The sequence below is a fragment of the Callospermophilus lateralis genome, chromosome 7 (assembly GCF_048772815.1).
Source record: "Callospermophilus lateralis isolate mCalLat2 chromosome 7, mCalLat2.hap1, whole genome shotgun sequence".
Taxonomy (NCBI): Eukaryota; Metazoa; Chordata; class Mammalia; order Rodentia; family Sciuridae; genus Callospermophilus; species Callospermophilus lateralis.
Genome location: NC_135311.1, coordinates 17,634,703 through 17,650,870, shown reverse-complemented (window position 1 = coordinate 17,650,870; position 16,168 = coordinate 17,634,703). Strand labels below are relative to the sequence as shown.

The 16,168-nt window shown below is 39.3% G+C and overlaps 1 protein-coding gene across 3 annotated transcripts; it reads left to right on the top strand.

Moving 5' to 3' along the window:
• Positions 1–752: 752 nt before the first annotated feature.
• Hao2 (hydroxyacid oxidase 2) lies at positions 753–12,350 on the top strand. 3 transcript variants are annotated; one of them, XM_076862982.1, is made up of 8 exons: positions 759–889; positions 2,767–2,918; positions 4,389–4,672; positions 5,152–5,154; positions 5,943–6,152; positions 10,328–10,486; positions 10,831–10,900; positions 12,295–12,350. In XM_076862982.1, exons 1-8 carry the CDS (start codon positions 759–761, stop codon positions 12,348–12,350), a joined length of 1,065 nt encoding a protein of 354 aa, XP_076719097.1. The 3 variants fall into 3 exon arrangements, with proteins under 3 accessions (XP_076719098.1, XP_076719099.1, XP_076719097.1); XM_076862983.1 differs by lacking the exon at positions 5,152–5,154 and having other exon boundaries at positions 753–889; XM_076862984.1 differs by lacking the exons at positions 5,152–5,154; positions 5,943–6,152 and having other exon boundaries at positions 753–889.
• The last annotated feature ends 3,818 nt before the right edge of the window (positions 12,351–16,168 follow it).

Genomic DNA, 16,168 nt, shown 5'->3' with positions numbered 1-16,168 from the left:
TTTTTTTCTGGCATCAACATTATAAAAAATAACAAAGAGATAGGTAATGATATTTTGTTGTCCTAATGATATAAAGGAATATGTTTAATGTTCCGGTCAAGGAGTGAACAAAAAAAAAAAAAAAAAACCAGCTGCCTCCCCACCCCACCCCCCCATTTCACCCACAGCCTCAGGTAATTCAAATATCTGAGGTTCCTGGGAGCTCCCATTAGTACCAGCTCATTCCCTATTTTTCCTCTTGGGAAAAAGCCAACAAGAAATGAGTCTGGTGAAGCAGTTAGGAAGCAGGACCTGGAAAACTCCAAGTGCCATGATATGGACGCGTTGAAAGACCAGAGGCATGAACAGGCTTGCACTTTAGATTACCTCAGGAAGCTGCAGGGAGATGAGATGGAGAGCGGGTCTGGAGGCAAGAAACAAAATAAAAAAGTGTTTTGGTAATAATCTCTTAAGAGGTGGCAGGGTCTCAACTTGATCTAGGGCAGTGTGTACTTTGTAGGGGATGCACATGAGGGACATTTAGATGACAAAATAATTAAGATTTAGGAATGGGTGTGGGACATAGAGGACTAATGCAAGGCTCCCTGCCTTCTGGCTTAGAGATCATGTCCTGGACAGTAATTCCTTTAAATTAAAGAACAAGGGAGATCGATATTGCACCCCAGCAATTTCACACCACAGTCCCCCTTTACTCTCATTTTTACATCTGAAGTGCTCTTATGAGGTTTGGTTCGGTTTGTTTTTTTGAAGGTCCAGAAATGCCATTGGTGTGTTTGAAAGACTTTAAAGCACATGCCCGAGAGCGGCTGTCGAAGTCATCTTGGGATTTTATAGAAGGAGTGGCTGATGAAGGCATCACACGGGACGAGAACATTGCAGCATTTAAAAAGTCTGTTCTTTCATATTCTTCTTATTGTTAAACTAAAGTGCATCGGTTGGGAGCTCCTTAGATATTGGTAGTGCTGGCTTCTGCCTCCAAAGAAGAAGGAATAATCAAGATATAGTAATATGGGTTTTTGTTGTGGTGATTTTTTTTGGGGGGGGGTTAGGAGAGGCAGAGGGGGAAGAGGGTTAGAGAGAAGATGGAGAGAGAATTTATCTTAGAACAAACACAAGTGAGTCACCCTTCCTTTGTATTCCAATAATTTTGCAACCCGAAAAGATAGGACAGAGTCCCAGGAAGACTAGCCGTAGGGCAGGAAGCCTAGATGCTCTGAGCTCAGACTTCTATCTTGGAGGAAAAAATGTAGGATAGGAGAGTAGACTTGGGTTTGGAGAAAATGTGAAACCCAGCAAGTCTCCAGGATGATAGAAGATTGTTTTAAGGGAAAATAGGTAGACTTGAAAAACAGGGGATAGAGCATGGGTCAGCCAACAATAGCTACAAACAGAGTCTGGTTCACCACCTATTTTTTGTTTGTATTGGAAAAAAACTGGGAATGGTTGTGCATTTTTAACCATTTGGGGCAAAAAGCCAAAAGAAGAAGATATGTAAAACTTACAGATGTGTCACTTAGAAATGGGATACATTCTGTGAATTGCATTGTTAAAGAATCTCATCATTGTGCAAACATTGTACAGTGTATTTATACAATGAAAGATGGCTCCAGTGTCACTAGGGGATATAATCTTATGTGACCTTTCTCATATATGGGGTCTATCATTGACTGAATTGTCATTATATGGAACATGACTACATATAAACTTCAAATCTTAGTATCCATAAATGAAGTTTTTATTGAAATACAGTCATACTTAGTCATGTACTATTGTCTGTGGCTACTTTTTTACTTTAAGAACAGAGATGAATAATTCTGATGGAGACCATCTGACCCTAAAATTCTAGAATATTTACTATGTGACTCTTTAAAGAGAGTTTGCCAACCCCTGTGATAGAAAAGTCAGGAGAAAACTGCAAAATGGAACACCAAGTGAACATTCTATTCTGTATTTTCATACTTAGCTGGAACAACACTGGACATTTTAAATGCTCTATCTCAGTTTGTCTTCACGAAAGTGTTAGTAAATTGAATCACAACTCCTATTTCACTGATGAAGTAACTGAGACTCACTTCCTCAAGTTTGCCAATGAGTATTTTGAGAAACTCCTTCTAAGTTTTTGAACAGAAACAATAATGATTCATGAAAAACTAAAAGTTTGGGAGGTTCAGTTTAGGAGGCCCGGTCTTCACTCAACTTAAAATCATGTTTTACAGATGTATTTATTTATAATTCTCCTACCTTTTTCTAAAGTAGTACTTAAGTCAAATAATCAAATGAATTAGCATCCTCCAACAAAGCCATGACTATTTTCTGGTATGTGTCTTCTCTCGGTGGCTCCTTCATACTTTCTAGGGAACTCTTTCTTTCCCAGAAGGAAATGAGCCTGGAACTTCTATCTCTTCTTTCCCTTTCTAGTCCTTGTTATGATGGATCAATCACGTTGTCCAACCACTGACGACTCTAGTCAGGCAGGCACCCTTAAAGACACAGACTCTGCAAACAGCAAGGTGGGGCCTGGCATGGAGCGGGGTGCACTAGCAGTTTAGAGAGGGTGGGGGGTTTGTGTGGAACTGGACATTGGGATCAGCTGCCCCAGAGATGAGGCCCCTGCAGGACCTACCCTGCTGACTCAGGATCAGTCAAGTGAACTCACCAAGTATTCACAGGACCTAGACTGGCTTAGAGAGACCTGCACCAGGAATCAGGGGGGCCCATCATCCTGCTGAAGCGTAATCACACCAATAGAACTTTTGTCTGCCACAGAATCCGCCTCCGCCCCCGGTTCCTGCGAGATGTGTCAGAGGTGGACACCAGGACCACAATCCAAGGGGAAGAGATCAGTGCCCCCATTTGCATCTCGCCCACAGCCTTCCATGGCATTTTCTGGCCCGATGGAGAAGTGAGCACAGCCAGAGGTATGAGCTAACCCCATCTCAAGGCTTCCTTTCCAGAAGGCCAGATGTGTTCAGGAGGCCTCCTCAGAACAACAGCAGCGAGCTTCAGGACTCCCCACAGAAAGGCCTGAGGGACAGCAATCTGACTGGAAGGTGGGGAAAGGAATGCTCTTTAGGGATCAGGTATGGGGCTGAATGATGAACGTCTGAGTTAGGTGAAGAGAAAATTATGACATTAGGTTCTAACACAAGGCCCTGTAGGTTTCTCTTGTGTAAATGTTCCATTTCCCTTCTCCTCCACTGACCTTATCATCCTCTTTAACAAAAAAATTGTTTGTTTTTTACTGTGTATTTATCCTTCCCAGTAACTTCCATGTCTTCCACCAATACCAATAATAATAATAATATTAATATCAACAATAAAAATGAGAGGAGACGGGAATAAAAATCCTCTGGAGATTCTGTAATCTTCACTCTAGGCTGCATCTCTTTTGTTTTGTTTTGTTTTGTTTTTAGTTATCCAGAGTTTCTTTGGGGTCTTTTCCCTTGACTCCGTGATCCAGAGATAACAAGTCCAAGTATTTTAGACCTAAAAGTAACATAGCCAGGTCTGGCTGGATTGAAACATGAATTTCCTATAAGAATTTGAATAGTTTATTAAATCTACACAGTTGAAGATATTGGTTTGAGAATGAAGTACCTCCCATTGACATGAGATATTGGTATTAACTTTTGGTTAGGCCAAACTTTCTGCCCATCGTCTGTAACATTAGTGACATTAACCTGTTGGAGAAGCTCCCTGAAGGACTGAATGTAGGAAGTGAGAAATATTCAATTCTGCGGTAGTGGTGACGTCAATATCATCACCATTGTCACCATCAACCTCCTTATCACTAGCATCTGTGCAGTATGTCACTTTGCAATTTAAAGAATGCTTCCGTACCTAGTATGTTATTTAGTCTCCCAACAAAAGACAGATATTATTCTTTCCCCTATTTTATGGATAAAGTAAATGAGACTCAAGGTCACACAGCAAGGAAGCAGTAGTAGAGCCAGTATTCTTCTATTTGTGATATCCTGATGTTTCTACTCCACAGCTTAGGCTTTTCCACCAGAATGTGTTTCCCTTCCTCTGGCCTCTGTAATTCTCTTCCTTCAATAAGGGGAATTCATAAGAAGCCTCTTATCTGAAGACTGTAATGTATCCAACATGGTTCTGGGGATTAAATGATATCTCTAGATGGAAACATTTTATGATAGGCCACAGGACTTGTAAGACAGATGGTACAGAAGAGGGACAAGAACAGCTTTAGGCTTCTCTGTCTGATCAAACCGTCTCCAGTCCCTGCCCTACAGGGAAACAGAATGAAGTCAAGTTTTATCTTCACATCCAGGGCAAGCTGGCCAGGGGCAACATGGACTCCTAGGGCCTCTCACAACAGTCCAGAATTCCTGTGCTCTCCAACCTGAGTCATGTCCTTTGCTTTTCAGCTGCCCAAGCAGCTGGCATCTGTTACATCACCAGCACATTTGCCAGCTGTACCCTTGAAGATATTGTCACTTCTGCTCCCAAAGGCCTCCGATGGTTCCAACTCTATGTGCAGTCAGACTGGCAGCTAAACCAACAGCTTATCCAACGAGTAGAATCCCTGGGTTTCAAAGCTTTGGTGATCACAGTGGATGCACCCGTAATTGGCAAAAGGCGAGAGGACATTAGAAATCAGTTTGACCTGACGAAGAGCTTACAGCTAAAGAATCTTCGATCACCTACGGAGGTAGGAAAGATGCCAGATTCAGCTTGCAGGCAGTACAGAAGCCAAAATCCCTTCCTTCTCTCCTCCTTCCCTCCCATCTTCCTTTCCATAATTATTTTTTTTTGAGTGCCTGTCCTATGCCAGACACTAGGGATGCAGCTGTTCAAAAAGAATATCTGATTTCTTCTCTGTAAACAAGCAGAAAATAAGACCAATATTCTCACTTCTGGAGCTTCCCAACTTGAACACTTCTGAACACCAGCAATATTCAGGCCAGAACTGGATGTTGAGAAATAAGAAATCCCTGCAAAGGAATTTAGCAGGATTAGGAGAGTAAATTAACGTCATCCAACATTTTCTACATCAAGGCATACTTAGAAGAAGATAATTGTAGATCGCACACATAGATAAACTAGTTCTCTGAGGAGGATGTTCAAGGTCAAGATGACTGGCCAGCCAGTTTAGCCTAGCCCAGGCTCCACCTTGCCAAAACTAAGGAGTCCGTATCTCTGCACACTTAGAATATCACACTCTGGAACATCAGAGTGCTGCACACTCATCTGCTTGGAATCTTTGAATTAAGTGACTACTTAATTAAGTGGGCACTTCCTTCATTAAAATCTTATATTTGAATGGGATGAGTACTCCAGAGAGGGAATACCATGGTAAAGTTGGAATCCCTTGACTGACTATCATAGAGGTGGTAAGGGCAGCCTTTTCAGCCAATGGGCAGCTGTGATACCCAGCCAAGATACTCAGCAGCTCTCCTTAACCACAAATTGACCATCAGGTACTCTGGAAACTTTATCCAAAAAATTAGGTACATTAGGATTTATGGACATTTGATGCTCATAAGTGAGTCAACTGTAAATATTGGGAAATAACCTGAGTTAGGATTCTTGAATTATTGCTTAAGTCTTAGCCTGTGAATATCTCAACCATAAAATGTCAAACTGACCAGTAAATATGTCTGCTTATCCGTTTCATATTATAAACTTTGAATTCTTTGTAAAAGGACCTTATCTTATCTTTTTTTAAAAAATCTTTTTTGTGTCCTCATATTTTAGCGTAATTATTAAGCAAGGACATAACCAGTGGTTAATGAATAAGCAACTGAAGTAAAAAATTCTTTTGTACAAATTTTGTTGGGAAAAACAGAAACATTTTGGATTTCCTTCTTTTTCTTTTCAAGCTTATAAACGGCAGCTCTCCAAATGCGTTTCTTCTTTGGAATCCATCAAGCAGTCTTACAGGAGTTCAGGACTAAGACTTGGCTTTTTATTCCCCACAGAGAAATTCCGTGCCTTGTACCCAGTCGCCTCCCGTCAGTGCATCTTTCTGCTGGGATAACCTCTCTTGGATTCAGAGTATAACTCAACTGCCCATCATCCTCAAAGGGATTTTGACAAAGGAGGATGCAGAGTTAGCAGTGGAGCACAATGTCCATGGCATCATTGTTTCTAACCATGGTGGGAGGCAGCTTGATGAGGTCCCTGCTTCAGTAAGTAGGATGATCTCAGAGGGAGGGAAGGAGGTGTGATTGTGAGGCTGCGTGTGTGTGTGTGTGTGTGTGTGTGTGTGTCCACCTCAAAACCCTCTGTGCAATCTGGTGCCATTCCCCTCTCCCTTACCCTAGTGCCCCCATGATCTTAAGGACTGTTAATCATTACAGTAGTCTAGTTGTACCAGACTATTTTTTACAAGCTTTGCAAGTATTATCTCTATATCTTTTGACAGTGCTACAAGTCAGGCATATCTTTATATTACAGATGGGGATACTAGAGTTAAAAGATGTCAAGTAACTTGTCCAGGTTCACATGGATAATATGGTTGAGGTAGAATCAGAGAGATTTTTCAAAGGAAGGAAACTTCCTGCCTGCTGTAAAGAAGCTTTCAGATTGAAGACTGCATGTCTGCATAGATTACAACCCCATGTTTTGCCATCTGATACATCCCAGGAATGGGCAGGGCTCACTTAATCTAATAAGTAACTGTCTTTCACATTAAAACCAAAAATCACCCCCAATGAATTCATTACTAAAATCTACAACAGCCTATAATTTTCTTCCCAAACCCACGAATTTATGTTCATTATAGATGGGGTTTATAAGAAGATAACAAGGAGAAGGGAGGCAGAATATTTAAATATTAAAAAGAATATTTAAATGGGAATTAGTTGTTGATTTATTTTCATGGAGATGTGTATGTTATCTTTTTTCAAAAGGTTGTTTTTATTGCTGTTTGACTTGTATTAAGAAGAGGAAGTGAAGCTTTTTTATCCTAAGTTTTTTGGGGGAGCAAAACATGCAGATAAATTATAAAATACACATAAGAAAAAAGAAAAAGATAAAAATCACCCAAATTTCATCTCTGTCATTAATGTCAATATTTTTGTTGCTTCTTTTTAAAAATTTTCTTTTAGGTATTTGGTAACTTTTTTTATAGAGAGAGAGAGAAAGAGAGAGAGAGAGAATTTTTAAAATATTTATCTTATAGTTTTTGATGGACACAACATCTTTATTTTATTTTTATGTGGTGTTGAGGATCGAACCCAGCACCCTGCGCATGCCAGGCGAGCGCGCTACCACTTGAGCCACATCCCCAGCCCCGGTATTTGGTACTTTTGTCATCAATTTTCTTAATGAAAATACTTTTTCTATTTAAATACATAATATTTTGTAATTTCCTTTTTTATTTAACAATGAATTAAGAGCAACTTTTTGTTTCAATAAATATTCTCCTCGTATTTTTAATAGTATGTCATATGAATGGACAATTTATGTAACTAATATCCTATTGTCCATCATCTGCATTGCTTCCAATCTCAGTATTTAATGCATTGGTGACCATCCTTAAGGTTAAAGTCTTTAGCATATTCTCAATTACTTCTTAAAGATAAATTCCAGGAAGTAGAAATGCTGCAGCAGCCCTTTGGCATGTTCCAAGATTTGTGATGTTTGGAGGAGTCAGGTGTCAATCACTCTTCTCCTCCTCTTCCCCTCCTTTCCCTGGTAGAAAGCACAGGAATGGCCAGCCCACAGGGGGAACATAGAGTGCACTTGATTGTGGCTCTTTGGTAAAAGCTGGACTGAACAGACTGGTCAGGGCTCCTACTTTCCATCCCAAATCTTTTATTGTTTTTTTTTTTTTTAATTCGTTCTTTTTAGTTATACATGAGAGCAGAATCCATTTTGTTATAATTATACAAGCATGACACATATTTTATTCTAGTTTATGATCCCATTCTTTTGGATGTACATGATGGTGGGATTTACTTGTTGTTTTCATATATGTACGTGGGAAAATTAGGTCAGATTCACTTTACTGTCTTTCCTTTTCCTATTTCCCCTCTCTTCATCCCCCATTGTCTAATCTATTGAACTTCTCTTCTTCCCCTCATCCCCCACCCTTATTGTGGATTAGCTTCCACATATCACAGAAAACATTTCACCTTTGGCTTTTGGGGTCTGGCTTATTTCACTTAGCATGATAGTCTCCAGATGCATCAATTTGCTGGCAAATGTCATAAAGTCATTCTCATTTATGGCTGAGTAATACTCCCAACTCTTGACCTGTAACCGTAAGAGAAAGTGGGTCTGCAGTGCACACGTTGAGCTCTCACCAAACTCCTGCAAGGACGCCCACAGGCCTACTTCTCACACATCCAGCCATTAACAGAACAGAGAATGCAAAATCCTTGCAGGCCTCCTGAATTGCCCAAATGTGCTTACCAGATAGAAGCAGAAAGCAAGAGCCTACCACCCACAAGCAGCGAGCAGGGTAGAAGGCAGCTACTGAAGGAAAACTAAGACAAGCATTATACCATAGGTGTCAGGCTCTCATTAATCCATTTAGCTAGTCCTACTCCCTTGGGAGGACTGAGTAATGAGTATAGAAAGAGACCAACTAATCTCCCACTGTACTTCCTCAGTAGAGAACAAGAACTGGCTAACACACTGAGCCAGAGAGAGATTTAGGAGAATTCCTCCCTCAAACTATGCTAATCAACCATTTTTTTTTAATCATTCAAATACAAGTTCATCCAGGGACAGCATCCAGAGTAGTGTGAGGCTAGTGAGATGCTCCCCTGGATTCCAAACTTTAAGCAGGTACTAAAGGACTTAGTAAGATAAATATTTCAATACAATATTTTAAAAAAATTGAAAAATTAATGCAAAAGAATCTGCAATGAACAAGATATCCATATTTTAAATAAAGACAGGATCTGCCCCCACATCTACATAACCCTGTCTCACTTATTTCACCTTGATCCTTACTCTGGATCCAGGAACATTTTATTTATACAAATAAGTCTTCACAAATTAGAATTTACCTTTTCTTGTTTTATTAAATGTTTTTACTATTACATTATAATTATACATAATAGTGAGGGTTATTTTAATATAATAACACATGCACGGAATATAACGTTTTCCATTTCGGTCCCTAGTACTTTTTCTTTCCCTCTACTTCTTTTACTACTTGTTCCCCTTCCTCTCTCTACTGGTCTTTCTTCTATTTATTGATTGATTTTTAAATTATTGCTTCATAGATATACATGAAGGTAACATTCACTGTGGTGTATCGTGTATGTACATAGAGCATCATTTGGTCAATTTCTTTCTGCAGATCCTGCCTTTGTTTTTTTAAAATATTTCAACATCATTTATCTGAGATTTTTTTTTTTGGTGCCCTCGTAACTTTTCTGCCTGTGGCAAGTCCCTTACTCTCCCCTGGCTGATGCCAGCCCTATAATATCTGATATATTTTGAATATAGAACCTCTATGAGGTTCCATGTCTAATGTCCTTGTGTTTCCAGGGGAACAGGATAAGTCAGCTGTTGTCCTTGGCAGTCTCCAGTGAATATCCTGATCTGGCCTATTAAAAACAAACTATAAAAACCACACTGTACCCTTCGCTGAAATTCATTTCCTCTTTGACTTCCAAACTTATTGTCAATTCCCTTATCCAATATGGCTAGAGGGGTTGTCTGTACAAATACTTTTATTTCTTTTTCACAACATCATTGAAATATTCCAAATAATACTTGGACATGAATTTTCTCCGGTTGTTCCATGTGAGTCCAAAATATATTCAATTAACCCCTCTGTTTGTAAATTAAAGCACAAATTTTCTCACTAGTTTATCAGGCTGCTCAGTCTCAAGCCAGGTAGAATTCTGATGAGTTCCTCTGCAACAGAAGGCCCACTAGAGCCCAATTTCAAGCCCTCTTTTCTGGCATCCCTCAGTGAAGCACAAACAAGAACCCTGAGGTAGTTCCGAACTCCCTCCCCAGGATCCTCTTGCTAAAATCCTGAGGGGCCTGCTACCATCCTCCTCATAGACTTGGAAGTGCAGGAGTCTGGAGTGGCCCTGGGCATCTTGTAGAGTCAAGGCCTATCAGCCTCAGTGGCTGGAAATGAAGTGATGAGATAAGATAGAAAATTCAGGGGAGAAATGCACCCACAGTGATAAGCTGCTTTTGTTCTGTCTTTGGAAGGCTTGCACTTGACTTTCACAACACTGCTGCTGCATTCTTCTTTCCGTTTCTCAGATAAACTGTGAGGGAGTTAGGGACCAGTTGGCCAAACTAGTGGAGGGCATCTACCCCCACCACACACTCCCTGAAAGTCAAAAGAGAAGTCCCTGCAGTCACGTGTCTGTCTCCTTTTCAGATTGATGCTCTGTCAGAAGTGGTGACTGCTGTAAAAGGGAAAATTGAAATATACCTCGATGGCGGGGTCCGAACTGGTACCGATGTGTTGAAAGCTCTGGCCCTTGGAGCTAAGTGCATTTTTCTTGGGAGACCAATCCTCTGGGGTCTTGCCTATAAGGTAAGAGTGGCACAATCTGAATCAGTGGGAAGATACAGAGATTCTTGTTCATTTCCATGCTTTTCCGTGGTTCATCCTCCACCCTCACCACTTTTCCAGGTGCCCGAGGATATAATCACATCTCCTCCACTTGCCCTCTGATGCGTGCCACAAACTTTCAAGAGCTCCCATCTCTAACTTTTCCTGCTTGCTTTCATTTCTTCCCCAGATAATTCTAATGCCCTAGATATTCTTCCACATCCCTGCCATAGTTCTCACTATATCCACAGTTCCTACCCAGCAGATGGTCAGAATGTTCCTTCAAGTCTCTTTTGGGGCCTCTGCCCTTTCTGTCTCGGGAGCAGGGTGAAGATGGTGTTGAGGAAGTTTTAAACATTTTAAAAAATGAGTTCCACACTTCCATGTCACTTATAGGTAAGTTTTTTATTTTTATTATTATTTTTTTCTGGATTTGGGGCTTTAAGTGGGAGATCTGTAGGACAGAAGCAAGAGCCCTTTCCTTGAATGAGTTCTTTCCTAGCTGCCCAGAAGAGAGAGCAGGGAAGAACTGTCCTAGACAAAGATCAAGCACTATTCTCTGCCAGTGGTAACCCATAACTTTCCTCAAGATCATTGCAATCTCTGTCTCTAAATTCCTGATTCTGAGTTCAGTTTACAGGCTGTCTACAGATCCCATGCCTGTTGTTTGTGTTCAATTCAATCAACCCAGAAACTCAGCCCTTTTATCTGTTTCTATTTTTAGGAAAAGATTCTCTCATTGGTTGATATTTTGGTAATAGATTTTGCTAATATTACATTTGGGAGGTGAAGGTGTATACACATCATAGATATGGAAAGAACATGAAGTTCAAAATCACGCTGATTGTTAGTAAGTTCTTTCAGCCTTTGCATTACTAGGGACTTCTTTTTGTCTACCGGAGTCCACAACTCTCTAGTCCCACACCACCGTGCTAGCTTCTCTTTCTCCCTTCTTTTTTTCACTTTTTGTCTGAAAAGACTCTTTTGAATTCCTGTATGCAATCTCTACTATAGGTCCTCATTTTGCTATTAATTAAGATCTTCTGCTAAAAAAAGATCTTTTTCCTTTGACAGAATTTTGCATTGAAAGCAGCTGGTGTAGGGGGGACTCAGCCCACCTCCTACACTATCCCTGAGTCTGTCCCTCCTTAGAAATTGCTTTCAACACTCCTGCACCTTATCAAAATTTAGATAAAGTTCAAAGATATCTACAGTATGCAAGGATGATTTTTTAAAATACTAAAATAGAGTTTTTACCCTGACATTTTGAAATGTTAAAGCATGACATGGTATGGCATCATAAAATAATTTCCAATGCAATCAGAATTAAATGATTCATTCTGTGCACGTAATATTTTATCAGGGACTGGGAATATAGCTCAGTTGGTAGTGTGCTTGCCTTGCATTCACAAGACCCTGGGTTCAATCCCCAGCACAATACACACACACACACACACACACACACACACACACATATTATATATATATATATATATATATATATATATATATATATATATATATATATATATTAATTTAGGAAGACAAAAGTAGATCCAACTACATTGTCACTTCTAGAGAATTATGACAATTCTAGAAGGAAGACAATGAGTTACGGTGGAACCCAGAAGAATAGGTTGCTTTGTAAGTCAACAGACATGAAAACACATACTATTCCTGGGTTGGACACTTTTCTGAATGAGCCCCTAAATCATCATCTTTTTCCCAATGCATCATCCCATGCCTGTGAAATGAGAGAACCAAGCTTTGTAACCATCTGGTTCTTTCAGGCTGCCGGTCAGTTGCCGAGATCAATCGTGACCTGATCCAGTTCTCCAGGTTGTAAGGAACCACTGAGACTGCCTGCCGGAGGAAGGCAAACCCCCTACATGCTGTGCGGTGATGTCCTGCCCGGGCTCCATCCCATCCAGTGGCTCATGCCCTGCCCCCTCAAATTCTTCATCCCTGTACTTTTCAGTGCTCCAAACCCCCAATCCTCCTCAAATGTCCCCTTCTTTGCCTCCCTGCCTTTCATACCTTGTTCTCTTGGCTAAAAATCTCCCCTGAAATAAAATATTTTTAAAAAGCAGTTTGGCAATGATCGAAACAACTAGCATATATCCTATGCATCTCTAGGAAATAACTGTGGAACTTTGTACTCTAGAAAGAGAGACTCTACATAATCCCCCCATTACACTTCTATTTATATACAGTAGGGAATTTGTAGAGTTAAGGACATTGTCTCTGGAGACAAATGGATTTCATAGTCTGGGCTGCAGCTGTTGATCTCTCAGTATTTCTGTCTTTGCATGAAATGGGGATTATACTACCTGTCACAATAGGTTGGGAGAAAGATTAAGTAGGATAATATGTCTTAAGTTCAGAATACAGTCCTCAGCAACTAGAAATTTAAGAAATAATAGCTATTATTATTATTGTTGGTTAATATTCTACTGATCTTTCAAAACCTTGTTCAAATATCACCAAATCTTACCTGGGACTATTTGCTCCTTGCCTCTTACGTATGTACTTTATGCACCCATGATTACAACCTTTATTGTAACATATCATATTTATCTATTTGCATGTCTTTCTATACAAATAAACTATGAATGGTTCCAGACCAAAAAAAAAAAAATTTTAAACATTGTATGCTTAATACTGGGCTTGGCAAATAGTAGCATCTCAATGAACATTTGTGGGGTGATAGATTATAGATAAAAGGATAAAGGACAGATGGAGAAATGAATATATGGCATACCAAAGTAAACCAGACTGGTAGTCAGCTAGAACATATTTCTAGAACAGAAGCATTCATCTGAATAAGATCTAATGCTTAAAGACTTCACAAAAATTAGGAAAGAAAACCTATGTCCTATATAAATAGTCTAGAATAAGTTTCCCCACGTCTTTCTTGTTGTCTACATTCTGTTCTCCATGTAGATGCCTCAAAGATTTCCTGAGGGCTTTTTTTTTAAAGCAAAAATCTATATCTTGCCTATAAAACCTTTATGGTTTCCCATTCCTCTTAGTATAAACTCTAAACTGATCCTCGGGTCTCTGAGGCACTGCAGGATCTGCTGAACCCGGTATCTCTTTTCTTAATCATCACCCCTTCCCTCAGTATCCATTAGCCATATTGACTTGCTTTCTATTCCTTAAACAAGCAAAATTTTTACCTCTGGTCCTTCACATTTATTATTTCCTATACATAAAATGTCATTTCCCATCCTCTTCCCATGGTTGACTCTTTCCTGAAGTTTAGCTCTCAGCTGAAACGTCACCTCCTGAAGGAGGTAAGATTCCATCCAATTTAGAAAAGACTGTACTCATCTAAACACTCATTTTCCCTAATTAACCTTCATTATTTGCTTGCTGATTATTATCTGCAAGAGCAGAGGAAACTTAGTCTAGTGCTGTGCCAGGTTCCCAAGAGCCTAGAATCATGTCCAACACCATAGAGGGCTTTGAGTAAGTATTTATTAAATGAATTATCCTAGGAAGTCAAAGACTGATCACACTATATTGTTGTATTTAGAGAATTATGGCAATACCCGAGTTAGAATGGAACCAAGAGGCATGGGTTTCTGCCTAAGCCAAGAGACATTCAGAGTTTCTACAATTCCTGGAGTAGATGCTTTTCTGCACGAACCCATGCCCTTTTATAGCTCCACTTTGCCCGGTTTATCCCACATAACTAAGGGCTGGTCAAGAGATCATTAGGGTGGGAAATACTGAAAGAGAAAACAGACCCACAGCAGTCTCCCTGGTTATATCTGCTAATGCTATTTACCTAACCCAGATACATGCATGTGGCCTACATTATCTACATATTTAGAAAGAGAAAGTAAGATGTGGTGGCAAAAGGTATATTCCTACTTACTTATGACTAGGGCATGCTCAGAATCGAGAAAGCAGAATATGTGAACATTCAGACTCTAAAATCACCAATCATTTTTTTTCATTTTTTTATTTGTTATTTTTAGATATACATGATAGTAGAGTGTATTTTGACATATTATACATACATGCAGTATAACTTATTCTAATTAGGTTGTGTTCTAATTGTGATTATACATAATATGGTATAATACTGGTGGCATGTTCATAGGAAAGTTATGTCCTGTTCGTTGCACTCTTGTTCCTATTCCCATCCCCTCTTCCGTTCATTTCTGTTTGTCTGTTCCAATGAACTTCTATTCTTCCCTCTCCCTGCCCCTTATTGTGTGTTAGTATCCCATATCAGAAAGAATATTCAGCCTTTGGTTTTATGGGATTGGCTTATTTCACTTAGCATGATAGTCTCCAGTTCCATCCACTTACTGGCAAATGCCATAATTTCATTCCTGTTTGATGCAGAGTAATAGTCTATTGTGCAGATATGGCACATTTTCATTGTCCATTCATCTGTTTAAGGGCACCTGGGTTGGTTCCATAGCTTAGTTATTGTGAATTGAGGGGCTATAAAAAATCATGTGGCTACATCATTGTAGTATGCCAACTTTAAGTCTTTGGGTATATAAAGAGGACTGGGATAACTGGATCAAATGATGATTCCATTCCAAGATTTCTGAGGAAACTCCATACTGCTTTTCAGAGTGGTTGCACCAATTTGCAGTCCCACAAACAATGTATGAGTCCTCACCAACAATTATTGTTAATTGTGTTCTTGATAATTGCTATTCTGATTGGAGTGAGATGGAATCTCAGTGTGGTTTTAATTTACACTTCTCTAATTGCTAGAAATGCTGATCATTTTTTCATATGTTTGTTGATTATTGATATTTCCTCTTCTGTGAAGTGCCCATTCAGTTCCTTTGCCCATTTATTGATTGGGTTGTTTGGGGTTTTTGGTGTTAGGTTTATTTGAGTTCTTTAAATATCCTGGAGAGTAATGCTCTATCTGAGGTGCAGGTGGCAACGATTTTCTCTTATTATGTAAGCTCCCTCTTCATGTTCTGGATTATTTCCTTTACTGTGAAGAGGCTTTTTATTTTGATACCATCTCATTTATTGATTCTTGATTTTACTTCTCATGCTTTAGGAGTCTTGTTGAGGAATTTTGTTCCTAAGCCAACATGGTGAATATTTGCCTACTTTTTCTTCTAGTCGACACAGGGTCTTTGGTTTAATGCCTACGTCCTGATCTACTTTGAGTTGAATTTTGTTCAGGGTGAAAGATAGGGGTTCAATTTCATTTTACAACATATGGATTTCCAGTTTTCCCAACACCATTTGTTGAAGAGGCTATCTTTTCTCCAGTGTATGTTTTTGGCACATTTTTCTAGTCTGAAATAAATGTATTTATGTGGGTTTGTCTGTGTGTCTTCTATTCTGTTCAATTAATTTTCATGTCTGTTTTGGTGCCAATACCATGCCATTTTTTGTTACTATAGCTCAGTAGTATAATTTAAAATATGATATTGTGATACCTCCTGCTTCACTTTTCTCACTGGGAATTACTTTGGCTACTCTAGGCCCTTTATGTTTCCAAATTAATTTCATGACTTCTTTTTCTATTCCTATGAAGAATAACATTGGAACTCTTATTTATTTATTTATTATAGTTTATTATACATGAAAGCAGATGAATTTCAATTTATAGTACACATACAGAGCACAATTTTTCATGTCTCTGGTTGTACACAAAGTAGAGTCACACCA

Bases quoted from the DNA above. Each gene is read 5' to 3' on its own strand.
- Hao2 (XM_076862982.1), top strand. From the start codon at position 759: ATGCCATTGGTGTGTTTGAAAGACTTTAAAGCACATGCCCGAGAGCGG. The intron at 2,919-4,388 runs GTATGAGCTAAC...TTTGCTTTTCAG, and splicing joins AGAAGTGAGCACAGCCAGAG to CTGCCCAAGCAGCTGGCATC. The intron at 10,901-12,294 runs GTAAGTTTTTTA...TGGTTCTTTCAG, and splicing joins CACTTCCATGTCACTTATAG to GCTGCCGGTCAGTTGCCGAG.